Source organism: Tachyglossus aculeatus, chromosome 26 (assembly GCF_015852505.1).
Source record: "Tachyglossus aculeatus isolate mTacAcu1 chromosome 26, mTacAcu1.pri, whole genome shotgun sequence".
Classification (NCBI taxonomy): domain Eukaryota; kingdom Metazoa; phylum Chordata; class Mammalia; order Monotremata; family Tachyglossidae; genus Tachyglossus; species Tachyglossus aculeatus.
The window spans coordinates 6,214,361-6,233,867 of NC_052091.1; the positions used below are offsets into that span (position 1 = coordinate 6,214,361).

The window sequence follows — 19,507 nt, forward strand, 5'->3', positions numbered from 1 at the left end:
AGCCTCTCTTGTCTCACATCCTCCTCCACCTTCCCCCAACCCTCACCCCCACCCCACTGCTCCTAACTATTTCACCCACGGACAAGTGGTGCTGAAAACGATATGGGAGTCTGGTTTGTCTTCCCCCAGAGCGGTCCCCTGAGGGCTTGTCTCTCCAGCTAACGCCTGACAAGCGACCTAGTGGATGGGACCTGGGAATGGGAAGGATCCGGGTTCCAATCCCGGCCCTGCCACTTATCAGCCGTGTGACCTCGGTCGAATCACTGCTGTACTTCAGTGACCTCATCTGGGAAATGGGGACGAAGACCGTGAGCCCCACGGGGGACGGGGGACTCCGTCCAACCTGATCAGCTCGGCGCTCAGAACGGCGCCCGGCGCGGGTCAAGCGCTTAACCAATAGCTTGGACAAACTGACGAACTCCGGCGGCCAACAGAACGGTCTCCTCGGGCGCTCAGGAAGGACTTATTGACGGGCCCGGCGGAGGAGGAGCCGGGGCGGCGGCGGGGGGGAGCGGGGCCGAGGCCTTGGCCGGGCCCCGGGGCTCGGGTGGGGGGTGTCGGGGAGGCCCCCCGGCCCTCTGGCCGCGCTGGCGCTGGGCCAGGAGCACGATGCGCCGGGCGTCCTCGGCCACGTGCTGCAGGAAGGTCCGCAGGGTCAGGTAGATGGCGGCGAAGGAGATGCCGGCGGCGGCCAGGGTCCCGAAGGTGGGCACGGCCCGGCGGAAGTACTGGAAGAGGAGCTGGGCGCTCTGGGAGCCGCTGGCCAGGAGCTGCAGGACCAGTCCCCTGGTGATGTCCTGGGCCAGCGGGGACCGGATGAGCGCCTGCACCTCCTCCTGGGGCAGGCCCAGCTCCCGAGCCAGCTCCTCCAGGGCCCCGCGCTCCAGCCCGAAGCTGCGGCAGTAGTCGCTCAGGGAATCGGCCAGGATGGCCACCTCGCAGGCGGTGGGCAGGCCCGGCAGGCCGGGCACGGGCACGCTGTTGACGGTGCAGGCGGCCAGGGCCAGCTTCCAGATCTGCTCCTCCAGGGCGGCCTTCTTCTTCTCCAGGACCTCCAGGGAGTTGTTGGGGCGGGCCAGGAGGAAGGCCTGGCGCTTGTGGCCGGGCAGCTCCTCCTCCAGGGTCTCCTCCAGCAGGGGGAAGTCGTAGAGGCTCCGCTCGAAGTTGGACAGGGCGAAGACCCGGGGGACGCTCAGGCCCTGGCGGCTCAGCTGGTCCTGGCAGTCGCGGCGGATCTCCCCCAGGACCCGCTCCGCGTCGAAGGAGCCGGGGCGGCGGCGGCGGGAGGCCTCCAGGTCCACGTCCACCTTGCAGCGGACCAGGTAGAACTTCTTGCCCTGGCGCTGGATGGCACGAGCCAGCTGGGCCAGGTTGTAGGTGAGGCGCTGGGAGGCCAGCAGGATGAAGAAGTCGTAGCGGTCGAAGGCCACCCGCTCCAGGTAGCCCTCGGCCTGGAACTCGGGGCTGCCGACGCCCGGCAGGTCCCACAGGGTGATGTTGGGGTACCTGGGGTGCGGGTACGGAGTGGGGTCCAGCGTGGTGTCGACCACCCCGGTCGGGGCGGCCCCGGGGTCCTCGTCCCCCACCTGGCGCATGGCGTTGATGAAGGTGGACTTGCCGGCCCCCGGCTCTCCGGCCACGGCCACGTCCAGTTTGGCGTAGGTGGCCGTCTTCAAGGCCTCCATCAGCTTGCGGGCCACGCTGGGCATGTTGCCGGAGCCCAGGACCTCGGTGAACTCGCGGATGGCGTCCGGGTTCAGGGGCGGGGGCTGGTTGCCCGGAGACTGGGAGTCCTGGGTCTCCATCTCCCCGCCCGCCGCCGAGACCCGGTTGGCAGGCGGGGCCTGGAGGGGTGAGGGGGAGAGGCGGGTGTGGGCGGGGGGCCGGCCGGGGAAGGGGAGGCGTGGAGGACCTGAGTTCTAATCCCAGCCCTGCCTCTCGCCAGCTGCGGGACCTTGGGCAAGTCACCTACCTTCTTCGGGCCTCAGTTTCCTCATCCGACAGTAACAGCTGCGGTATCCGTTAAGCGCTTACCGTGTGGCGGGTACCGTTCTAAGCGCTGGGGTGGACACGAGCAAATCGGTCCTCGTCCCACATGAGGCTCACAGTCCCGCTGCCCATTTTCCAGATGAGGTAACTGAGACCCGGAGAAGTGAAGTGATTGCCCAAGGTCACACAGCAGACAAGAGGCAGAGCGGGGATTAGAACCCGTGACTTTCCGACCCCCAAGCCCGGGCTGTATCCACTCCACCGTGCTTATCTGTCAAATGGAGGAGGATATCCCCATTCTCCCTCCCCTTCAGACCGGGAGCCCCGAGGGGGAAGGGAACCACGGCCGATCTGCGCTTTTGGCATCTCCCCCCGCGCGCAGCGAGGTGTTCTGCCCACAGTAAGCGCGCGACAAATACCACACTTCCTCTTCTTTAGGCCTTTCTTTCGGCCACCTCGGGGAGACCAGCCTGGCTTGGGTTCCGAGTCAGAGCCCCAAGGGTCTCCCCCCTGATGGTTTGGGGGATCCTGGGGAAAAAAACCGAATTCTGGGAAGTTGGTCCTTAACGAGGGAGGGGAGCAGCGACTTGGGCGTCCCACCCATTCTCTGTCCGCTCCTCATCCACCTCTCCTCTGTTTGGCTTCCAGACTGTGAGCCCGTTTTCACCATCTCTCTCTATGTTGCCGACTTGGACTTCCAAGCGCTCAGTCCAGTGCTCTGCACACAGTAAGCGCTCAATAAATACGACTGAATGATAAGGTCACCATCCTCGTCCCCTTTCCCGGGGCCATCACTCACATGCGGGGGTGGCAGCGGGGCCTCTCGGTCTTCTCACGCCGCTCGAGCTCCCCCGGACCCCCAGCGCTAGGCCCCGCTCTGGTCCCCCAACCCCGTTGCTAAGAGCCGGTACAATGGGGCCCGGTGCTGATTGGCCGGCCCGTCGGGGGTGGGGGGCGTGAGAGGGGTTCCACCCCCAACAAAGCCAGAGTGACCTCAGCTGATGGCTCCGGGGACGACCCCAGCATGGAGGGTGGAGGGGGTCTCTCGCTGAAGCAGTGGGGGCCGATGTCAAATGGAAGGCTGCTGGGATCCTGGAGTCCCAGTGCCTGTCGTGGGGGTGGAGAGTGGGAAATTTCTGGGCCCAGGAGTTTATGGGAGGATCCTCGTTCAGTCAAAATTCTCCGGAAGCTTCCTGAGCACCCCCGGGGGTCTCCCCTCCACCCCCAGACTGAACCCGCACCGGCCAGGGGGCCTTGAGTAGCATCCCTCCCCTCCATCTCCAGCTTTGACCGCGTACCTGCTCCGCCGTCGTTCATTCAGTCGTATTTATTGAGCGCTTACTGTGTGCAGAGCGCTGTGCTAAGCGCTTGGGAAGTACAAGTCGGCAACATATAGAGACGGTCCCTAATAATAATAATGGTATTTATTAAGCGCTTACTATGTGCAAAGCTCTGTTCTAAGCACTGGGGAGGTTACAAGGTGATCAGGTTGTCCCATGGGGGGCTCACAGTCTTCATCCCCATTTTACAGATGAGGTAACTGAGGCCCAGGGAAGTGAAGTGACTTGTCCAAGGTCACACAGCTGACACGTTTGGTTTTGTTCTCTGTCTCCCCCTTTTAGGCTGTGAGCCCACTGTTGGGTAGGGGCTGTCTCTATATGTTGCCAGTTTGTACTTCCCAAGCACTTAGTACAGTGCTCTGCACACAGTAAGCGCTCAATAAATACGATTGATGATGATGATGATGACAATTGGTGGGGCTGGGATTTGAACCCATGAGCTCTGACTCCAAAGCCCGGGCTCTTTCCACTGAGCCACGCTGCAGCGTGGCCGAATGGGAAAGCCACCACGGCTGGGAGTCGGGGCCCCTGGGTTCTAATCCCAGCTTGTCCGGGGATGGTCTCGGGCAAGTCACGTCATCACACGTCACATCGTACTAAGCGCTTAGTACAGTGCTCTGCCCACAGTAAGTGCTCAATAAATACGAAAGAATGAATGAATTGAATGAATCTCTTTGGGGCCTCAGTTTCCTCCGTGCCTGTTAATAGGAGATGCGATTCCCACTCTCCTCGCTGCTCTGATCGTGAGGGGGACTGATCTAACGACCTTGGATCTACCCCAGCATTTAGCACAGGGCTCCACACCTAAACAATCAGTGGTACTGAGTGTTTACTGTGTGCAGAGTAACTAGCACACTTTCCCCACCTCGAAGCCCTACTGAAAGCTCACCTCCTCCAGGAGGCCTTCCTGGACTAAGCCCCCCGTTTTCTCTGCTCCTCCTCCCCACCCCACAGCACTTGTCTAAATATGTACATATTTATTATTCTATTTATTTCATTAAATAGAAATAAAAATAAATGTGTATATATATATACATATTCATATATATCTATATAGATCTATATATATAGATCTATATAGATATATATATCTATATCTATAATTCTATTATATTGATGCTATTAATGCCTGTTTACTTGTCTTGATGTCTGTCTCCCCCCTTCAAGACTGTGGGCCCGTTGTTGGGTAGGGATTGTCTCTATTTCTTGCTGAATTTACTTTCCAAGTGCTTAATACAGTGCTCTGCACCCAGTAAGTGCTCAATAGTGCTCAAAGTGCTTATTTATTTATTTTACTTGTACATTTTTATTCTCCTTATTTTGTTAATATGTTTTGTTTTGTTCTCTGTCCCCCCCCTTCTAGACTGTGAGCCCACTGTTGGATAGGGACCGTCTCTATATGTTGCCGACTCGTACTTCCCAAGCGCTTAGTACAGTGCTCTGCACACAGTAAGCGCTCAATAAATACGATTGAATGAATGAATGAATAAATATGATTGATTAAATGAATGAATGCAGAGCACTACACTAAGCTCTTGGGATACTACAATATCATAGTCGGTAGATACTATCCCTGCCCACAAGGAGCTTACAGTTTACAGTTTCACTGAACAGACTGTGAGCTCGTTGTGGGCAGGGAATGTCATCGTCAGTTGTATCATATTTTCCCAAGCGCTTAGTACAGTGCTTAGTACAATAAATACGATGGAATGATTGAATGAATTAAACCCATAAATAATCTTTCTTCCTGCCTCATCTCCCTCCAGAAGACCCACGGGTTCCTTAAATTTACCCTCTTAGACGGCTCAGTGAAAAGAGCCCAGGCTTGGAAGTCGGAGGTCGCGGGTCCTAATCCCCCCTCCGCCACTATCCCCTATGTGACTTTGGGCAAGTCACTTCACTTCTCTGGGCCTCAGTGACCTCATCTGTAAAATGGGGATGAAGCCTGGGAGCCACCTGTGGGACAACCTGCTCGCCTCGTACCCTCCCCAGTGCTTAGAACAGTGTTTGGCACATAGTAAGCGCTTAACAAATACCAAAATTATTATTATTCACTTCTCTGGGCCTCGGTGACCTCATCTGGAGAGTGGGGGTCAAGACTGTGAGCCCCTTGTGGGACAACCTGATTGCCTTGTATCTACCCAGCGCTTAGAACAGTGTTTGGCACATAGTAAGCGCTTAACAAATACCAAAATTATTATTATTAATCAAGTTATCGTTCCTGAATTCTCTGCTTTTCCCAGGTGTCCCATCACTGTTCCCATTATCCAGCTCCACAGCACTTCTATCCATATCTGCAATTTATTTCTATAAATGTCCGCCTCCCCCTCTAGTCTTTAAGCTTATTGCCGGCAGGGAATGCGTCTATTATATTGTTCTATTGCTCTCTCCCAAGAGCTTAATCTGGTGTTCTGCACACGGTAAGCGCTCAATACATAGGATTGACTGACTGATCGACTGCCACCCCGACAAATTGGCAACCTTGATGCCATTTTGGATGGCTTCCAGAGCCCGGGCTTGGGAGCTGGAGGTCGTGGGTTCTAATCCCGGCTCCGCCACTTGTCAGAGCACTGTACTAAGCGCTTGGGAAGTACAAGTTGGCAACATATAGAGACGGTCCCTACCCAACAGTGGGCTCACAGTCTAGAAGGCAGGCAACAGTCAAGCTATAGATCCGGGATTAGAACCCAGGTCCTGGTCCCCATCTGTTCATCATCCACTCCTCCACTCTCCTCTGTTTTGTTGTTTTTAATCTAGTGGGGTTTTTTTGACTCCTGGAGGTTTGCCCGTGTATGTCTGTCTTTTCTATTAGAGTGTAAGCTCCTCGCGGGGCAGGGGCTACCCCTAAACTGAGACTTTAAGCGGAGAAGCAGCGTGGCTCAGTGGACAGAGCCCGGGCTTTGGAGTTAGAGCTGTCAACTGTCCTGCCAATTGTCAGCTGTGTGACTTTGGGCAAGTCACTTCACTTCTCTGGGCCTCAGTTACCTCATCTGTAAAATGGGGATGGAGACTGTGAGCCCCCCATGGGACAACCTGATCACCTTGTAACCTCCCCAGCGCTTAGAGCAGTGCTTTGCACATAGTAAGTGCTTAATAAATGCCATTATTCTTCTTCTTCTTATTATTATTATTACTTCTTCCCAAAACACCCAACGTTCAGTAAACGCCGTTGGCCGGTGGTGAGGGCTGTGGCTCGCTACCCGTAAGGTGGTGAGAGATGGCAGGAACGGAGAGGGAAGCAGCCTGGCCTAGTGGGTGGAGCACAGATCTGGGGGTCAGGAAGACCTGGGTTCGAATCCCGGCTCTGCCACTTCTCTGCTGCGTGATCTTGGACAAGTTACTTCACTTCCCTGGGCCCTAAAGAAGCAGCGTGGCTCAGTGGAAAGAGCCCGGGCTTTGGAGTCAGGGGTCATGGGTTCGATTCCCGGCTCCACCACATGTCTGCTGTGTGACCTTGGGCAAGTCACTTAACTTCTCTGAGCCTCAGTTACCTCATCTGTAAAATGGGATTAAGACTGTGAGCTCCCCGTGGGACAACCTGATCACTTTGTATCCCCCCCAGCGCTTAGAACAGTGCTTTGCATATAGTAAGCGCTTAACAAATGCCAACATTATTATTATTATTATTAGTTCCCTTACCTGGAAAATGGGGATTGAGAGTGTGACCCCCATGTGGGAAAGTGTTTGCGTCCGACCCAATTTGCCTGTGACCACCCCAGCACTTAATACAGTGCTTGGCATGTGGTAAATGCGTGGCTCAGTGGAAAGAGCCTGGGCTTTGGAGTCAGAGGTCAGGGGTTCAAATCCCGGCTCTGCCAATTGTCAGCTGTGTGACTTTGGGCAAGTCACTTAACTTCTCTGGGCCTCAGTTCCCTCATCTGTAAAATGGGGATGAAGACTGTGAGCCCCCCGTGGGACAACCTGATCACCTTGTAACCTCCCCAGCGCTTAGAACAGTGCTTAGCACATAGTAAGCGCTTAATAAATGCCATTAGTATTATAATTAAGGCACTAAGCCTTGGGATGAACAGCAGCAGGCAGGACTGAGGGTGGATTTCTCTGGATTTCTGCCGCCTCTGGCAGTCCTTCCCCGCAGATCTTTCCGAACGTGATTCCCGTCCCTCTGGAAGGCTTCGTACGAGAGAGGGCCCTCAATTTGTACTTTCCTGAGCTGCCCCTTGGGTTCTGGAGGAGGAGTTCAGCTAAAGACTGAAGAGCTGGGTCGGATTCCCCCTCCCCACCTCCAGTTCCACTGGGGGAGGGCTGGGTGTTTGGCCACCAGCCTAATGGGGAAGTGGCCCGGCCAGGTGGCCTGCAGAACTTGGCAGTGACCGGCTGTGGGGCAAAGCTGTTTTGAAATGGGTGACCAGGAGGGGTGGGGACGGTCTCGGCCAAGGCCCCGCCCGGTGCTGGACCCCCCGGGCGGTGGGTCTGGACCCCCCGACCTGGGCCACGGTCTTAGGGGGCCCCAAATCTCCTTCAGAGAAGCCCTGTCAGTGCCAGAGACGCTGGAGATGCCCAGGAAGTTGGGAACTCCTTCTGGGTATCCAACCCAAATCGCTTCTGTCAGAAATGCGACTCTTCCCATCTCTCGGCGGCCCCTCAGAGGGCACGGACGATGACCCGTGGAGGCTTTGGAATGGCTCTGGCAACGGGCAGGCCCCACTCGGGTTGGGCGGGCATCCTGGGGGTAGGGGGAGCAGGTTGCGACCGCAGGGGGCACGTTCTCTGCTTTTGGATGGATGGGGAGGGTTCCTGCAGGGAAGAGTCCCGACTGGGGAACCCTGGGGTAGCCCCGGAGGATCGCCTCCATCTATCCTCGGGTCTCCACTCTCTCCCCGCCCTCGCCCTCCCAACCCGGGCAGGATCCAGGGTAGGCCCTGATTTCCCTTCTGGGCGTTTAGGGGGCCCATTGGCCCTCAGGGATCGGGTGACGACTCCTCCCTCCCCACCCCCGGCTTGGAGGGGTCCAACCACTGGGGAGGGTGAAGCGGGAGGTCCTGCCTTTCCCCGAGTTCCTGTTTTCCGAATCTGTGCTGAGCTCCCCATCCCCTGCCGCCCTCCTGCTCCTTCTCTCCGCCGGCCCCCCGGCTCCCTCACGCTCAGCATCGCCAACCATTGGAACACCCCACTTCTGCCCCAGCTCCTGAGGGCCTTACCTCCCCACACCCCAGCCAGCCTGTCCGGACCCCTCCCCTGACACTGTGGTTCGGGTACCCCTGCCTGTGTCCTTTCGGCGTCACTGTCGTCTCTGCTGCTGGCGTTAGCCCTTTTCTGGGACTTCTCCTGGCCCGTGCATCCCACGGGCCCTCTGGTCCCTGAATCCCCCTCCCTGTCACCACCTCATCCCGCCTTGAACCTCTGCCTCTGACAGAGGATTTGGGCAGAGGGCGGGCGGGGGGTGGAGGACATGTTGTCCCCCGACCGATGATCTTTGGCTCCCGGGAGACTCCGGTTGCTGGCCCGGAGCTTGGGGGAGGGTTGGGCAGCTGGAAGGAAAGACAGCTGGATACCCAGGGGCCCGGTGTCCCATCACATCTCCCACCCCCGGAGGGACGGCTCGATTCCCTGGTGGTGGGGGGAGACTGGATTCCGATGCCCTGGGGACCCGGGGGGGTGGGCCCGCGGTTGGAGGAAGAGCCGGGGCCCGGTGGCCTCCAGAGTCCGGCCCTACCAGGTGACCGGACAGAAGAGGAAAGGAGAGGGTGGCATGGCTCAGCTCACTGATATTCAGGGTCATCCGAGCTCCTCCCGCGAGTGATGCCCTGGGGATGGGCAGCAGAGCCCCCTTCCCCACGCGCGCCTCGGTGTCCCCAGCCCCCCTCCGGAGGAGGTCACAGCCCGGGCTCCTCCTCGAAGGCCTTGAGGAGCACGCGCTGGCAGTCCTCCTCGACCATGGAGAGGAAGAGGCGGAGCGCCTTGTAGACGATGGCGAAGGAGACGCCGCTGCTGGCCAAGGCCCCCAGGATGGGCACGGTCTCCAGCTGCTGGGTGAAGCCGGCGACGCCCCCGGCCACCCTGCCCAGGAGCTCCACAACCAGGGCCTCGTCCACCTGGTCGGGGCTCCGCAGCACGGCCCGCAGCGCCTCGGCCGGCTTGCCCACCTGGTCGGCCAGCGTGGCCAGGGAGGCCCGATCCAGGCCGAAGTTGCGGAAGTAGCCCTGGAAGGCGTCGACCAGCAGCTTGAGGTCGCAGAAGAGGCCGGGCACCTGGGGGACGGGCTTGGGATCCAGCCCGCAGGAGATGGCGGCGATGAGCCAGACGTGCCGCTGCAGGGAGGCCCGCTTCTTGTCCAGGATCTGGCGGGACACGTTGGGCAGGGCCAGCAGGAGGGCGTGGCGCTTGTGGCCCTCCAGCTCCCGCTCCAGGGTCTCGCCCAGCAGGTGGAAGTCGTACTTGCCCAGCTCGAACATGGACAGCAGGAAGACCGGGGGCTCGGCCACCCCCTCGGCCCGCAGCCGGTCCCGGCAGTGGGCGCGGATCTCGTTCAGGACCCCCTCCTCGGAGAAGGAGGTCGGGCGGCGCTGGCGCGAGGCGGCCAGGTCGACGTCCACCTTGGAGCGGATGAAGTAGAAGCGCTTGCCCAGGCGCTGGATCTCGCAGGCCAGCTGGGCGTGGTGGGCCGTGAAGCGCTCCGAGGCGATGAGGATGAAGAAGTCGTAGCGGCCGAACTGGACCCGCTCCAGGTAGCGGCTCGCCTGGAAGGCCGGCGTGCCGATGCCCGGCAGGTCCCAGATGGTCACGTTGGGGTACTTGGGGTGGGGGTACGGAGTCGGGTCCAGGGTCGTCTCCACCACCCCGGTCTTGGCCGAGCGGGGCTCCTCGTCGCCCAGGCCCCGGATGGCGTTGACGAAGGTGGACTTGCCCGAGCCGGTCTCTCCCGTGACGGCCACGTCCAGGCGCACGTTCTCCAGGGACTGGAGGGTGGCCTGCAGCTTGCGGGCCGCCGCGCTCAGGTTGCCGTCCTCGAAGGCTTCCCTCAGGGCCCCCAGCTCCTCCGCCGACAGCTGCAGGAAGTCCTTCTCCTCCGGCCCCGCTCCGGCGGAGGCCCCGGAGCCCTTGGGGGCCTTGGCCTTGCCCTTGGCCGCCATGCTGGCTTGCCTAGGAGGTGGGGTGGGTGGCCAGCCGGCGGGGGCCTTGCCGGGAGGGGAAGGGGGACACAGGGCCACCGTCATTTTCCTAGAATCCTCTCCACTCCCCGCTTCCCCCCGGTCCCGGGCGGCCCGCCTTCGCCCCCGCCCCGCCGTCTGTGGCCCCGATCACCTCCCACAGGCCCCTTCTCCTCCTCCTTCCCTCCTGCCCCGCCTCCATCCTTAGGCCTCCCCGTGTCCGGCCGTGGTCATCCGGTTCCGGCCGGTCACGGAGATGGGGGTGCGCGTGGAGATGGGGGTTCGAACCGGCCCGGGCCGTCGGTGGTGGGGGCAGGTGGCGGTGAGGGGGTAATAAGGATAACAGGAATAACTGTGGTGTCTGGGGAGCGCTCACTCTGTGCCGCGCATTGTACCGAGCCCTGGGTTAGATAGGAGATCGTCAGACCGGCTCCCGTCCCTAACACTCGAGAAGCAGCATGGCCTAGTGGCAAGAACACCCGCTTGGGCGTCAGAGGACGTGGGTTCTAATCCCAGCGCCGCCACTTCTCTGCCGCGGGACCCTGGGACAGTCATTTCACCTCTCTGGGCCTCAGTTACCTCATCTGTAAAATGGAGATTAAGATCGTGAGCCCCACGTGGGACAGGGCCTGAAGGAGCGTGGCTCAGTGGAAAGAGCACGGGCTTTGGAGTCAGAGTTTGTGGGTTCAAATCCCAGCTCCGCCAATTGTCAGCTGTGTGACTTTGTGCCTCAGTTACCTCATCTTTAAAATGGGGATTAAGACTGTGAGCCCCCCCGTGGGACAACCTGATCACCTTGTAACCTCCCCAGAGCTTAGAACAGTGCTTTGCACATAGTAATCCCTTAACAAATGCCATCATTCATTCATTCATCACCTTGTAACCTCCCCAGAGCTTGGAACAGTGCTTTGCACATAGTAAGCGCTTAATAAATGCCATTATTATTATTATTCCCTTCTATCTACCCCAGTGCTTAGAACAGTGCTAGGCACATAGTAAGCGCTTAACAAATACCATCATTATTACTCGCGGCGTTCACAGTCTAAGAGGGAGGGAGAAGAGAGATCGGATCCCCATTTTACAGATGAGGAAACTGAGGCCCACGGAGGCAAAGTAAGTTTCCCCAGGTCCCGCACCAGATGAGTGATGGAGCCAGTGCTCCTGCTGCCTCCTGCCACTTTCCCAGTTTGGGTCTCTCCGGTCGGGCCGCAGGCAACTGGATATTTTGGGTAGCAGAGTGGCCGAGTGGAAAAAGCCTGGGCTTGGGAGTCGGAGAACCTGGGTTCTCATCCCAGCTCCATCACATGTCTGCTCTGTGACCTTAGGCAAGTCACTCCACTTCTCTGTGCCTCAGTTTCCTCATATCTAAAACGGAAATTCAGTCCCTGTCCTCCCTCCTACGAAGATTGCGAGCGCCGTGTGGGACCTGGTCATTTTGTATCTACCCCAGCACTTAATACACTGCTTGGAACATAGTAAGCACTTGACAGATACCACAATTGTGAATTATTATTTTCTGATGTGCCTGTTGCTCTTTGTTTTGCTGTTCATTTCTTCTGAGAAGCAGCTTGGCATCATGGATAGAGCTTGAACCTGGGAGTCAGAAGGTCATGGATTCTAATCCTGGCTCCCCCACTCGTCTGCTGTGTGACCTCGGGCAAGTCAAGCAGCGTGGCTCAGTGGAAAGAGCCCGGGCTTGGGAATCAGAGGTCATGGGTTCTAATCCCGGCTCCACCGCTTGTCAGCTGGGTGACTTTGGGCAAGTCACTCAACTTCTCTGGGCCTCAGTTCCCTCATCTGTAAAATGGGGATGAAGACTGTGAGCCCCACGTGGGACAACCTTGATTACCTTGCCCCCCCCCGCCCCCGCCTCAGTGCTTAGAACAGTGCTTGGCACATAGTAAGCACTTAAATACCAACATTATTACTATTATTTGATTTCCCCGTGCCTCAGTCACCTTGTCTGTAAAATGGGGATTGAGATTGTAAACCCCACATGGGACAAAGACTGTGTCCAACTCAGTCTGCTTGTATCCACTCCAGTCCTTAGTACAGTGCCTGGCACATAGTAAGCGCTTACTATGTGGGACAACCTGATTACCTTGTATCTACCACAGCTCTTAGAACAGTGCTTTGCACATAGTAAGCGCTTAACAAATACCAACATTATTATTATTATGAAAAAACACCATTATTATTATTATTATTCTCTGGTGAGCAAGAGGAAGACTACCCCGCCATTCCTAAATCCTCACTCCGAGCTCCTTCTACAAAACTCATTCTGTGGGCTAGGGCACAGTGGCGTGGGCTACTGTTGACATCATGGAGCTCTCCCAGTTGGGAGCCGGAGATCACGCCCGCTCTCCCGGCCACCCGACTCCCAACGCGGGGTGCTGGGCACCGGGGCACCGGCCCGGGAGTCGAGGGATTCGTATTCGAATCCCGACTCCGCCTCAAGCCCGTTGGCTGTCCTTGGGCAAGTCGCTTCACTTCTCCGGCCCTCGGTTTCCTCCTCTGTCAAATGGGATGAAGCGCCCATTCTCACTCCCACCCTGTTTGGGGCAGGAACTCTGTTCCATCCACCACCTGTAGTATATCTCCTTTAGAGCTTAGCACAGTGCTTGGCATAGAGTAAGAGCTTCATAAATGCTGCAATTTTTAGGAAGGTGGCGAAGGGAGGAGAAAACAAATTCATGCTCAAATTTAAATCCCCATGGGGCCCAGGGAAACCACGGGACTGCGATGGCATCGTGCCTGCTATCTCTCCTGTAATAATAATAATAATTACGGTACTTGTTAAGCGCTTACTGTGCGACAAGCACTATTCTAAGTGCTGAGGTAGAGATAGGTTAATCAGGTAGGACCCAGTCCCTGTCTCACATGGAGCTCACACAGTCTATGTAGGAGGGAGTAGAATTTAATCCCCATTATAAAGATGAGGGAAGTGAGGCACAAGTGACTTGCCCAAGGTCACCCAGCAGACACATGGCAGAGCTGGGATTAGAACCCAGGTCCTCTGACTCCCAGACTTGTTCTCTTTCTGCTAGACCAAGCCATTAGTACAGTGCTCTGCACAGAGTTAGCGCCCAATAAATACTATTGATGGATAGTTCAGTGGAAGCAGAATTTAAGTATAAATTATTGGAGGTGACGGAGGCAGGTGACTGTAAGTTCCTGTGGGAAGGGATCATGTCTACCTACTCCTCTATTGCACTCACCCAAGCGCTAAGTACACTGCTCTATGCCTAGTCATCATCATCAATCGTATTTATTGAGCACTTACTGTGTGCAGAGCACTGTACTAAGCGCTTGGGAAGTACAAATTGGCATCATATAGAGACAGTCCCTACCCAACAGTGGGCTCACAGTCTAAAAGGGGGAGACAGAGAACAAAACCAAACATACTAGTCAGCACTCCATAAATATTATTCTAATTATTATGGTATTTGTTAAGCACTTGCTATGTGTCAAGCACTGTTCTAAGCTCTGGGGTGGATACAAGGTAGTTAGGTCAGACACAGTCCCTGTCCCACATGGGGCTCACACTCTTAATCCCCATTTAAAGATGAGGGAACTGAGAAGTGAAGCGACTTGCCCAAGGTCACACAGCAGACATGTGGGGAGCCAGAAACTAGGTCCTTCTGATTCTCATGCCCGTGCTCTAGCCACTGATCCACACCGTTTCAAGTGACACAGGTCGGGTGACTTCTTCCAAATTCGGCGGCCGGTCTGCTGGCCATCCGGCCCTCAGCGTGGTTAGAAATGAACCAAGAGAGCTGGCCGGGTCCTCGCCCGGTCCAGGGCTAGAAAAGAGGGTGGACGCGGTCAAGGGAGCGTGGCAGGGGTCGGGGTCAGCGTCCGTGAATCCGTCTCCCACCCCATACAAGTTTAGACTGTGGGGTGGAGGGCAGGCCTTCTCCGTGCCGGCTGAGGAGCAGCGCCCACGGAAGAGCCATGGATGAAGAACGAGACATGCCCTCACACCTCAGGTTGAGCTCCCCGCTCAAACGTGGAAGTCTCCCCTCCGCAACCCACCCGGGCCGGCTCCGGTCAGTCCGAATGCAGGCCACGGCTCCCTGATCCCAGCCTCCTTCACCACCACCTCCCTCCCTGCCTCCACGGGAATCCGGCCCCTCCCCAAAACTGAGTTCAGAGTTCGGCCCCTCAGGGTGGGTGGTGGGTGCCCAGGGTCGGGCCCTGAGGGACGAATCATCTCAGAGGCCAAGGGGGTGGTTCACAAGTCCCCCCTGTCCTCCCGCCTTGGCCCAGCCCTGTAACTCACGTGTGGCAGGCCTCTCTCTGGGCCCAGGTCCCTCGGGCTCCCCCAGGGATTGAGCCGGTTTGGTTTAATTCCGGGATCCCCCTCCCCAGGGCCCCCCACCCTCTCCCCCCTCCCCGTTGCTAAGGCCGGGTACAATGGGACCGGATGCTGATTGGTCAGCTGTCCCCCCCAGGGGTCATCAGCCAATTTTGGGGGGGGGCTGAAGGGGGGGAGGCAGAAGGGTTGACCTCAGCTAAGACCCCTGAGGTGGGAGAAGCAGCCCGGCCTGAGAGTCAGAGGTCCTGGGACCTAATCCGGGCTCTGCCACAATCCTGCCGTGTGACCGTGGGCAAATCACTTCATTTCTCTGGGCCTCGGTTTCCTCGTCAGAAATGGGGATGAGATCTCGGTTCTCCCTCCTCCTTAGACTGTGAACCCCATGTGGGACAGGGATTCTGTCCGACCTGATGATCTCCCATCTACTTCGGGGTTTGGCACTGTGCTCAGCCCGTAGGGTTTTTTTTAATGCTATTTCACTGTGAGCCCCATGGGGGAATTGATTATCTTTCATCTGCCCCAGGGCTTAGTACAGTGCTTGGCACATAGTAAGTGCAAAACAAATGCCACAAATGCCTTCAGCCCCACAATTGTCTCTTTGGCCCTTCCACGTCAACCAAGCACTTGGGTAGTCACACCTGTCCACCTCTCCCTCACACCTGTCCACTGTAAGCTCCTCGAAGACAGAGAACATGTCCACCAATTCTACTGTACACATAGTAGATGCCCTTTAGGAGGCTTCCCAGACTGAGCCCCCTCCTTCCTCTCCCCCCCCGGCCCTACCTCCTTCCCCTCCCCACAGCACCTGTATATATGTTTGTACAGATTTATTACTCTATTTTACTTGTACATATTTACCATTCTATTGATTTTATTTTGTTAATATGTTTTGTTTTGTTGGCTGTCTCCCCCTTCTAGACTGTGAGCCCGTTGTTGGATAGGGACCGTCTCTATATGTTGCCAACTTGGACTTCCCAAGCGCTTAGTACAGTGCTCTGCACACAGTAAGCGCGCAATAAATGATTGAATTGAATGTATGAATGAATGAAAGGGATTACGATGTGCCTCGCACTGTACTAAGGGCCGGAGTAGATACCAGATAATCAAGTCAGAAACAGACAGGCTCACGATAGGGCTCACAGACTTCATCCGATTTTACAGGTGAGGTAACTGAGGCAAAGAGAAGGTAATTGACTTTCTCAAGGTCACACAGCAGACAGGTTGGCGGAAGCGGCGTAAGAGCTACTCTCAGGCCCGAGACCTTTCCACAAGGCCACGCTGCTCTGTTGTTAAGTGTTTACTAAGAATAACAATGAAAATAATAATTATGGCATTTGATAAGCCCTTGCTTTGTTCCAGGCACTGTACTAAGCAGTGTGGCTCAGTGGAAAGAGCCCGGGCTTTGGAGTCAGGGGCCGTGTGTTCAAATCCCGGCTCCGCCAATTGTCAGCTGTGTGAGTTTGGGCAAGTCACTTAACTTCTCTGTGCCTCAGTTCCCTCATCTGTAAAAATGGGGATTAAAACTGTGAGCCCCCATGGGACAACCTGATCACCTTATAACCTCCCCAGCGCTTAGAACAGTGCTTTGCACATAGTAAGCGCTTAATAAATGCCATCATTATTATTATTATTAAAAGCAAACCAGGTTGGACACAGTCTTTTTTCCACTTGGGGCTCACAGTCTCAATTCCCACTTTACAGAAGAGGGAGCGGTCACCATTATTAGCTGGGAAGCCCCACTGTAGGCAGGTGACAGGGTGGCTAGACGGGCCCTGGAGTCAAAGGACTCTAAATCCCAGCTCCACCACCTGTGGACTGTTTGACCTTGGGAAAATCACTTTGCTTCCTCTGTGCCTCAGTTTCCCCATCTATAAAACGGGGATTAAGACCGTAGGCGCACTGTGGGACGTGGACTGTGTCCAACCTGATTAGCTTGTATCTACTGCCATCACTTAGTATAATAATGATGGCATTTATGAAGCGCTTACTCTGTGCAAAGCACTGTTCTAAGTACTGGGGAGGTTACAAGGTGGTCGGGTTGTCCCACGGGGGGCTCACAGTTTTAATCCCCATTTTTACAGATGAGGTAAGTGAGGCACGGAGAAGTTAAGTGACTTGCCCAAAGTCGCACAGCCGACAGTTGGCGGAGTTGGGATTTGAACCCATGACCTCTGACTCTTTCCACTGAGCCACGCTGCTTCTTAGTATAGTGGCGGGTACATAATATGCACTTAACACATACCATAAAAAAATGAAAACGTTGGCAGGGAAGGGGTTGGGAGAGGGAGGGGAAGAGGGGCAGAGGGAGAGACAGCTGGGAGGGGAGTGGGGAGGGTTGAGCTGGAAGGGCCTGCAAGAAAAAGGAGGCTGGGAAGCCTAGTTTCTAAATTGTAAGCTTATCGTCGGCAGCTCTGTTGTGTTCTCCTCTCCCGAACGCTCAGCCCACGGTAGGCACTCAATAAATACCACCGACGGATGGCTTGATGGGAAAGAAAAGGTTGCCGGGGACCCGGATGCCTGGGTCAGACGCTCTCCTCTCCCCATTCCCAGCCCGGAGCCCGCCCCCGTTGTTGTCCCCCCGGGTTCGGTCCCGTCCCCCACCCCCACGGGCCCCGCCGGCGGCAGGCACGGACACGGACGCGGCTGTGGCCGTCTCTCTCTCTCTCTCTTGCTCTCTCTTTTATTTCTCATCCGCCGCGTCCCTCCTCTTCCAGGCCTCCAGCAAGTACTTGAGCATGAGGCCGAGCTTCCTCCGCATGGTGAGCGGGGGCCCCCCCCGGCCCTCTCCGCCGGCGCCCCCCGCCCCCCGGCCGTCGAGGCCCAGGGCCCAGGCGTCGGCGGCCCCGGGGTCCCGGTCGGATCCGGCCCCGGACTCCTCGTCCGGGCCGGCCCCGGGCTCGCGCTCTGCGGTGGCGTCCTCCAGGGCCTTGACCCGTACGCGGCGGGCGTCCTCGGCCATCTCGTTCAGACAGCCCTGCAGCATGGTGTAGATGGTCCCGAAGGAGATGCCCCCGGCCACCAGGGTCCCGAACACGGGGACGCCCCTCTCGAAGGCCCGGGCCACCCGCATGGCCCCGGACGAGGCCTGGGAGTAGAGGCGCAGGACGGCGTCCGAGGAGACCTCGGCGGCCAGGGGCGAGCGGATGACGGCCCGCAGGTCCCCGGCCGACTTGCCCACCTGCTCGGCCAGCCGGGCCAGGGAGTCGTCGTCCAGGCCGAAGCTGCGGTGGTAGCCCCGCAGGGAGCGGACCAGCAGGGCGTCGTCGTAGGCGGCGGCCAGGCCCGGCACGGGCAGGGCCTGGATCACGCCGGACACCAGGGCCGCCTTGAGCACCTGGTCCTGCAGGGCGTCCTTCTTCTCCTGCAGGGCCCGCAGGCTGACGTCCGGCAGGGAGAGCAGGCCGGCGTGGCGCCGGTGGGCGGGCAGCTCCCGCTCCCAGGTGGCCACCAGCAGCGGGAAGTCGAAGCGGGCCGGCGCCAGGTTGGACACCAGGAAGACGCGGGGCTCGGCCACCCCGGCCAGGCGCAGGCGCTCGGAGCAGTGGTCCCGGATCTCCTGCAGGACCGCGCCCTCGCAGTAGCCGGACGGCCGCTGGCTGCGCGAGGCGGCCAGGTCCTCGTCCACCTTGGTGCGGATGAAGTAGAAGCGCTTGCCCTGGCGCAGGACCTCGCCCGCCAGCCGCGTCTCCACCGCCCCGCACCGCCGCGGGGACACCAGCAGGAAGAAGTCGTAGCGGCCGAAGTCCACCCGCTTCAGGTAGCAGTCGGCCGGGCAGCCCGGCGTCCCGGCCCCTGGCAGGTCCCACAGGGTCAGCCCCGGCAGCTGCGGGTGGGGGTAGGGCGTCGGCTGGACCGTGGTCTCGATCACCCCGGTGCGGGCCGCCCCGGGGTCCTCGGCCCCCAGCCCCCGCAGGGCGTTGATCAGGGAGGACTTGCCCGCCCCCGACTCCCCCGTCACCCCCACGTGCAGCTGGCCCGGCTCGGCCGGGGCCAGCAGCTCCCGCAGCTTGGAGGCCGCCTGGGGCAGGTCCCCGGCCTCGAAGGCCGAGCGCAGGGCCTCCAGCTCCTCCTTGGTCAGCAGGACGGAGCCGTCCTCTTCCCCGCCGGGGGAGGTTGCCCGGGACCCCGTCCGCGATGCCATGGCCCCGCTCGGGACCGCCGGGGCCGGGGGTGGGTGGGCGGTTGGGGTGGGTGGGCAGGCGAGTGCCGAGGTGGCGGAACGGGCTCTCGGAGGGGCCCGGGCGGCGAGAGCTCCTCCGGCCTTCTCCGCCTCAGCTAGGCCCCGGCTTCCTCGGCCTCGTCAGGCCTGCGGGGACTCCCTCAGACGCCCCCCCAGCCGTGTTGCCCCCCGCCCCGGCTCGCCTCCCTGCAGCAGGCCCCATCCACCTCCCCGCCCCACCCCCGGTTGCTAGGGCCGGCACAATGGGGCCTGGATACCGATTGGCTCGTGTCAGACCTGGGGGTCCCCGCTCCCAACAAAGCCCCCGGGGGTTGACCTCACTTCTGGTTAACCGGGCGGGCTGGTGGACCGTAGCGGGGAGAGCTGGCTGGCTGGCTGGCTTAGGAGGCCGGCTGGATGCTCACCAAAGACCCAGTGGGCTGTGGGCCGGGTGGGGACCCTCAGTGCCGCGGGGCACGCAGATGCCACCGTACCCAGAGTGTTGTGGGGCAAGCGGAAGTCCTTGAGCCGTCTTTGGCTTCATTGGAGAGGGGAGAGAGATCTGGGGAGGGTGGGGAGGGGCGTGAAAGAG

At 58.5% G+C, this 19,507-nt stretch overlaps 3 protein-coding genes across 3 annotated transcripts; all 3 read right to left on the reverse strand.

Annotated features, from left to right (window-relative positions):
• Positions 1–446: 446 nt before the first annotated feature.
• Positions 447–2,869, reverse strand: LOC119946093 (interferon-inducible GTPase 5-like). The gene is made up of 2 exons (XM_038767493.1): positions 2,789–2,869; positions 447–1,844 (listed from the first exon to the last, which is right to left on the reverse strand). Exon 2 carries the CDS (start codon positions 1,803–1,805, stop codon positions 453–455), a length of 1,353 nt encoding a protein of 450 aa, XP_038623421.1. The 5' UTR covers positions 1,806–1,844; positions 2,789–2,869; the 3' UTR covers positions 447–452.
• Positions 2,870–9,048: 6,179 nt separating this feature from the next.
• Positions 9,049–14,794, reverse strand: LOC119946107 (interferon-inducible GTPase 5-like). Its single transcript, XM_038767515.1, has 2 exons — positions 14,721–14,794; positions 9,049–10,465 (listed from the first exon to the last, which is right to left on the reverse strand). The coding sequence occupies exon 2, from the start codon at positions 10,418–10,420 to the stop codon at positions 9,164–9,166; it is 1,257 nt and encodes a 418-aa protein (XP_038623443.1). The 5' UTR covers positions 10,421–10,465; positions 14,721–14,794; the 3' UTR covers positions 9,049–9,163.
• Positions 14,795–17,409: 2,615 nt separating this feature from the next.
• On the reverse strand, positions 17,410–19,072 carry LOC119946063 (interferon-inducible GTPase 5-like). Its single transcript, XM_038767447.1, has one exon. It carries the CDS (start codon positions 18,895–18,897, stop codon positions 17,437–17,439), a length of 1,461 nt encoding a protein of 486 aa, XP_038623375.1. The 5' UTR covers positions 18,898–19,072; the 3' UTR covers positions 17,410–17,436.
• Positions 19,073–19,507: the final 435 nt, after the last annotated feature.

Bases quoted from the DNA above. Each gene is read 5' to 3' on its own strand.
- LOC119946093 (XM_038767493.1), bottom strand. From the start codon at position 1,805: ATGGAGACCCAGGACTCCCAGTCTCCGGGCAACCAGCCCCCGCCCCTG.
- LOC119946063 (XM_038767447.1), bottom strand. From the start codon at position 18,897: ATGGCATCGCGGACGGGGTCCCGGGCAACCTCCCCCGGCGGGGAAGAG.
- LOC119946107 (XM_038767515.1), bottom strand. From the start codon at position 10,420: ATGGCGGCCAAGGGCAAGGCCAAGGCCCCCAAGGGCTCCGGGGCCTCC.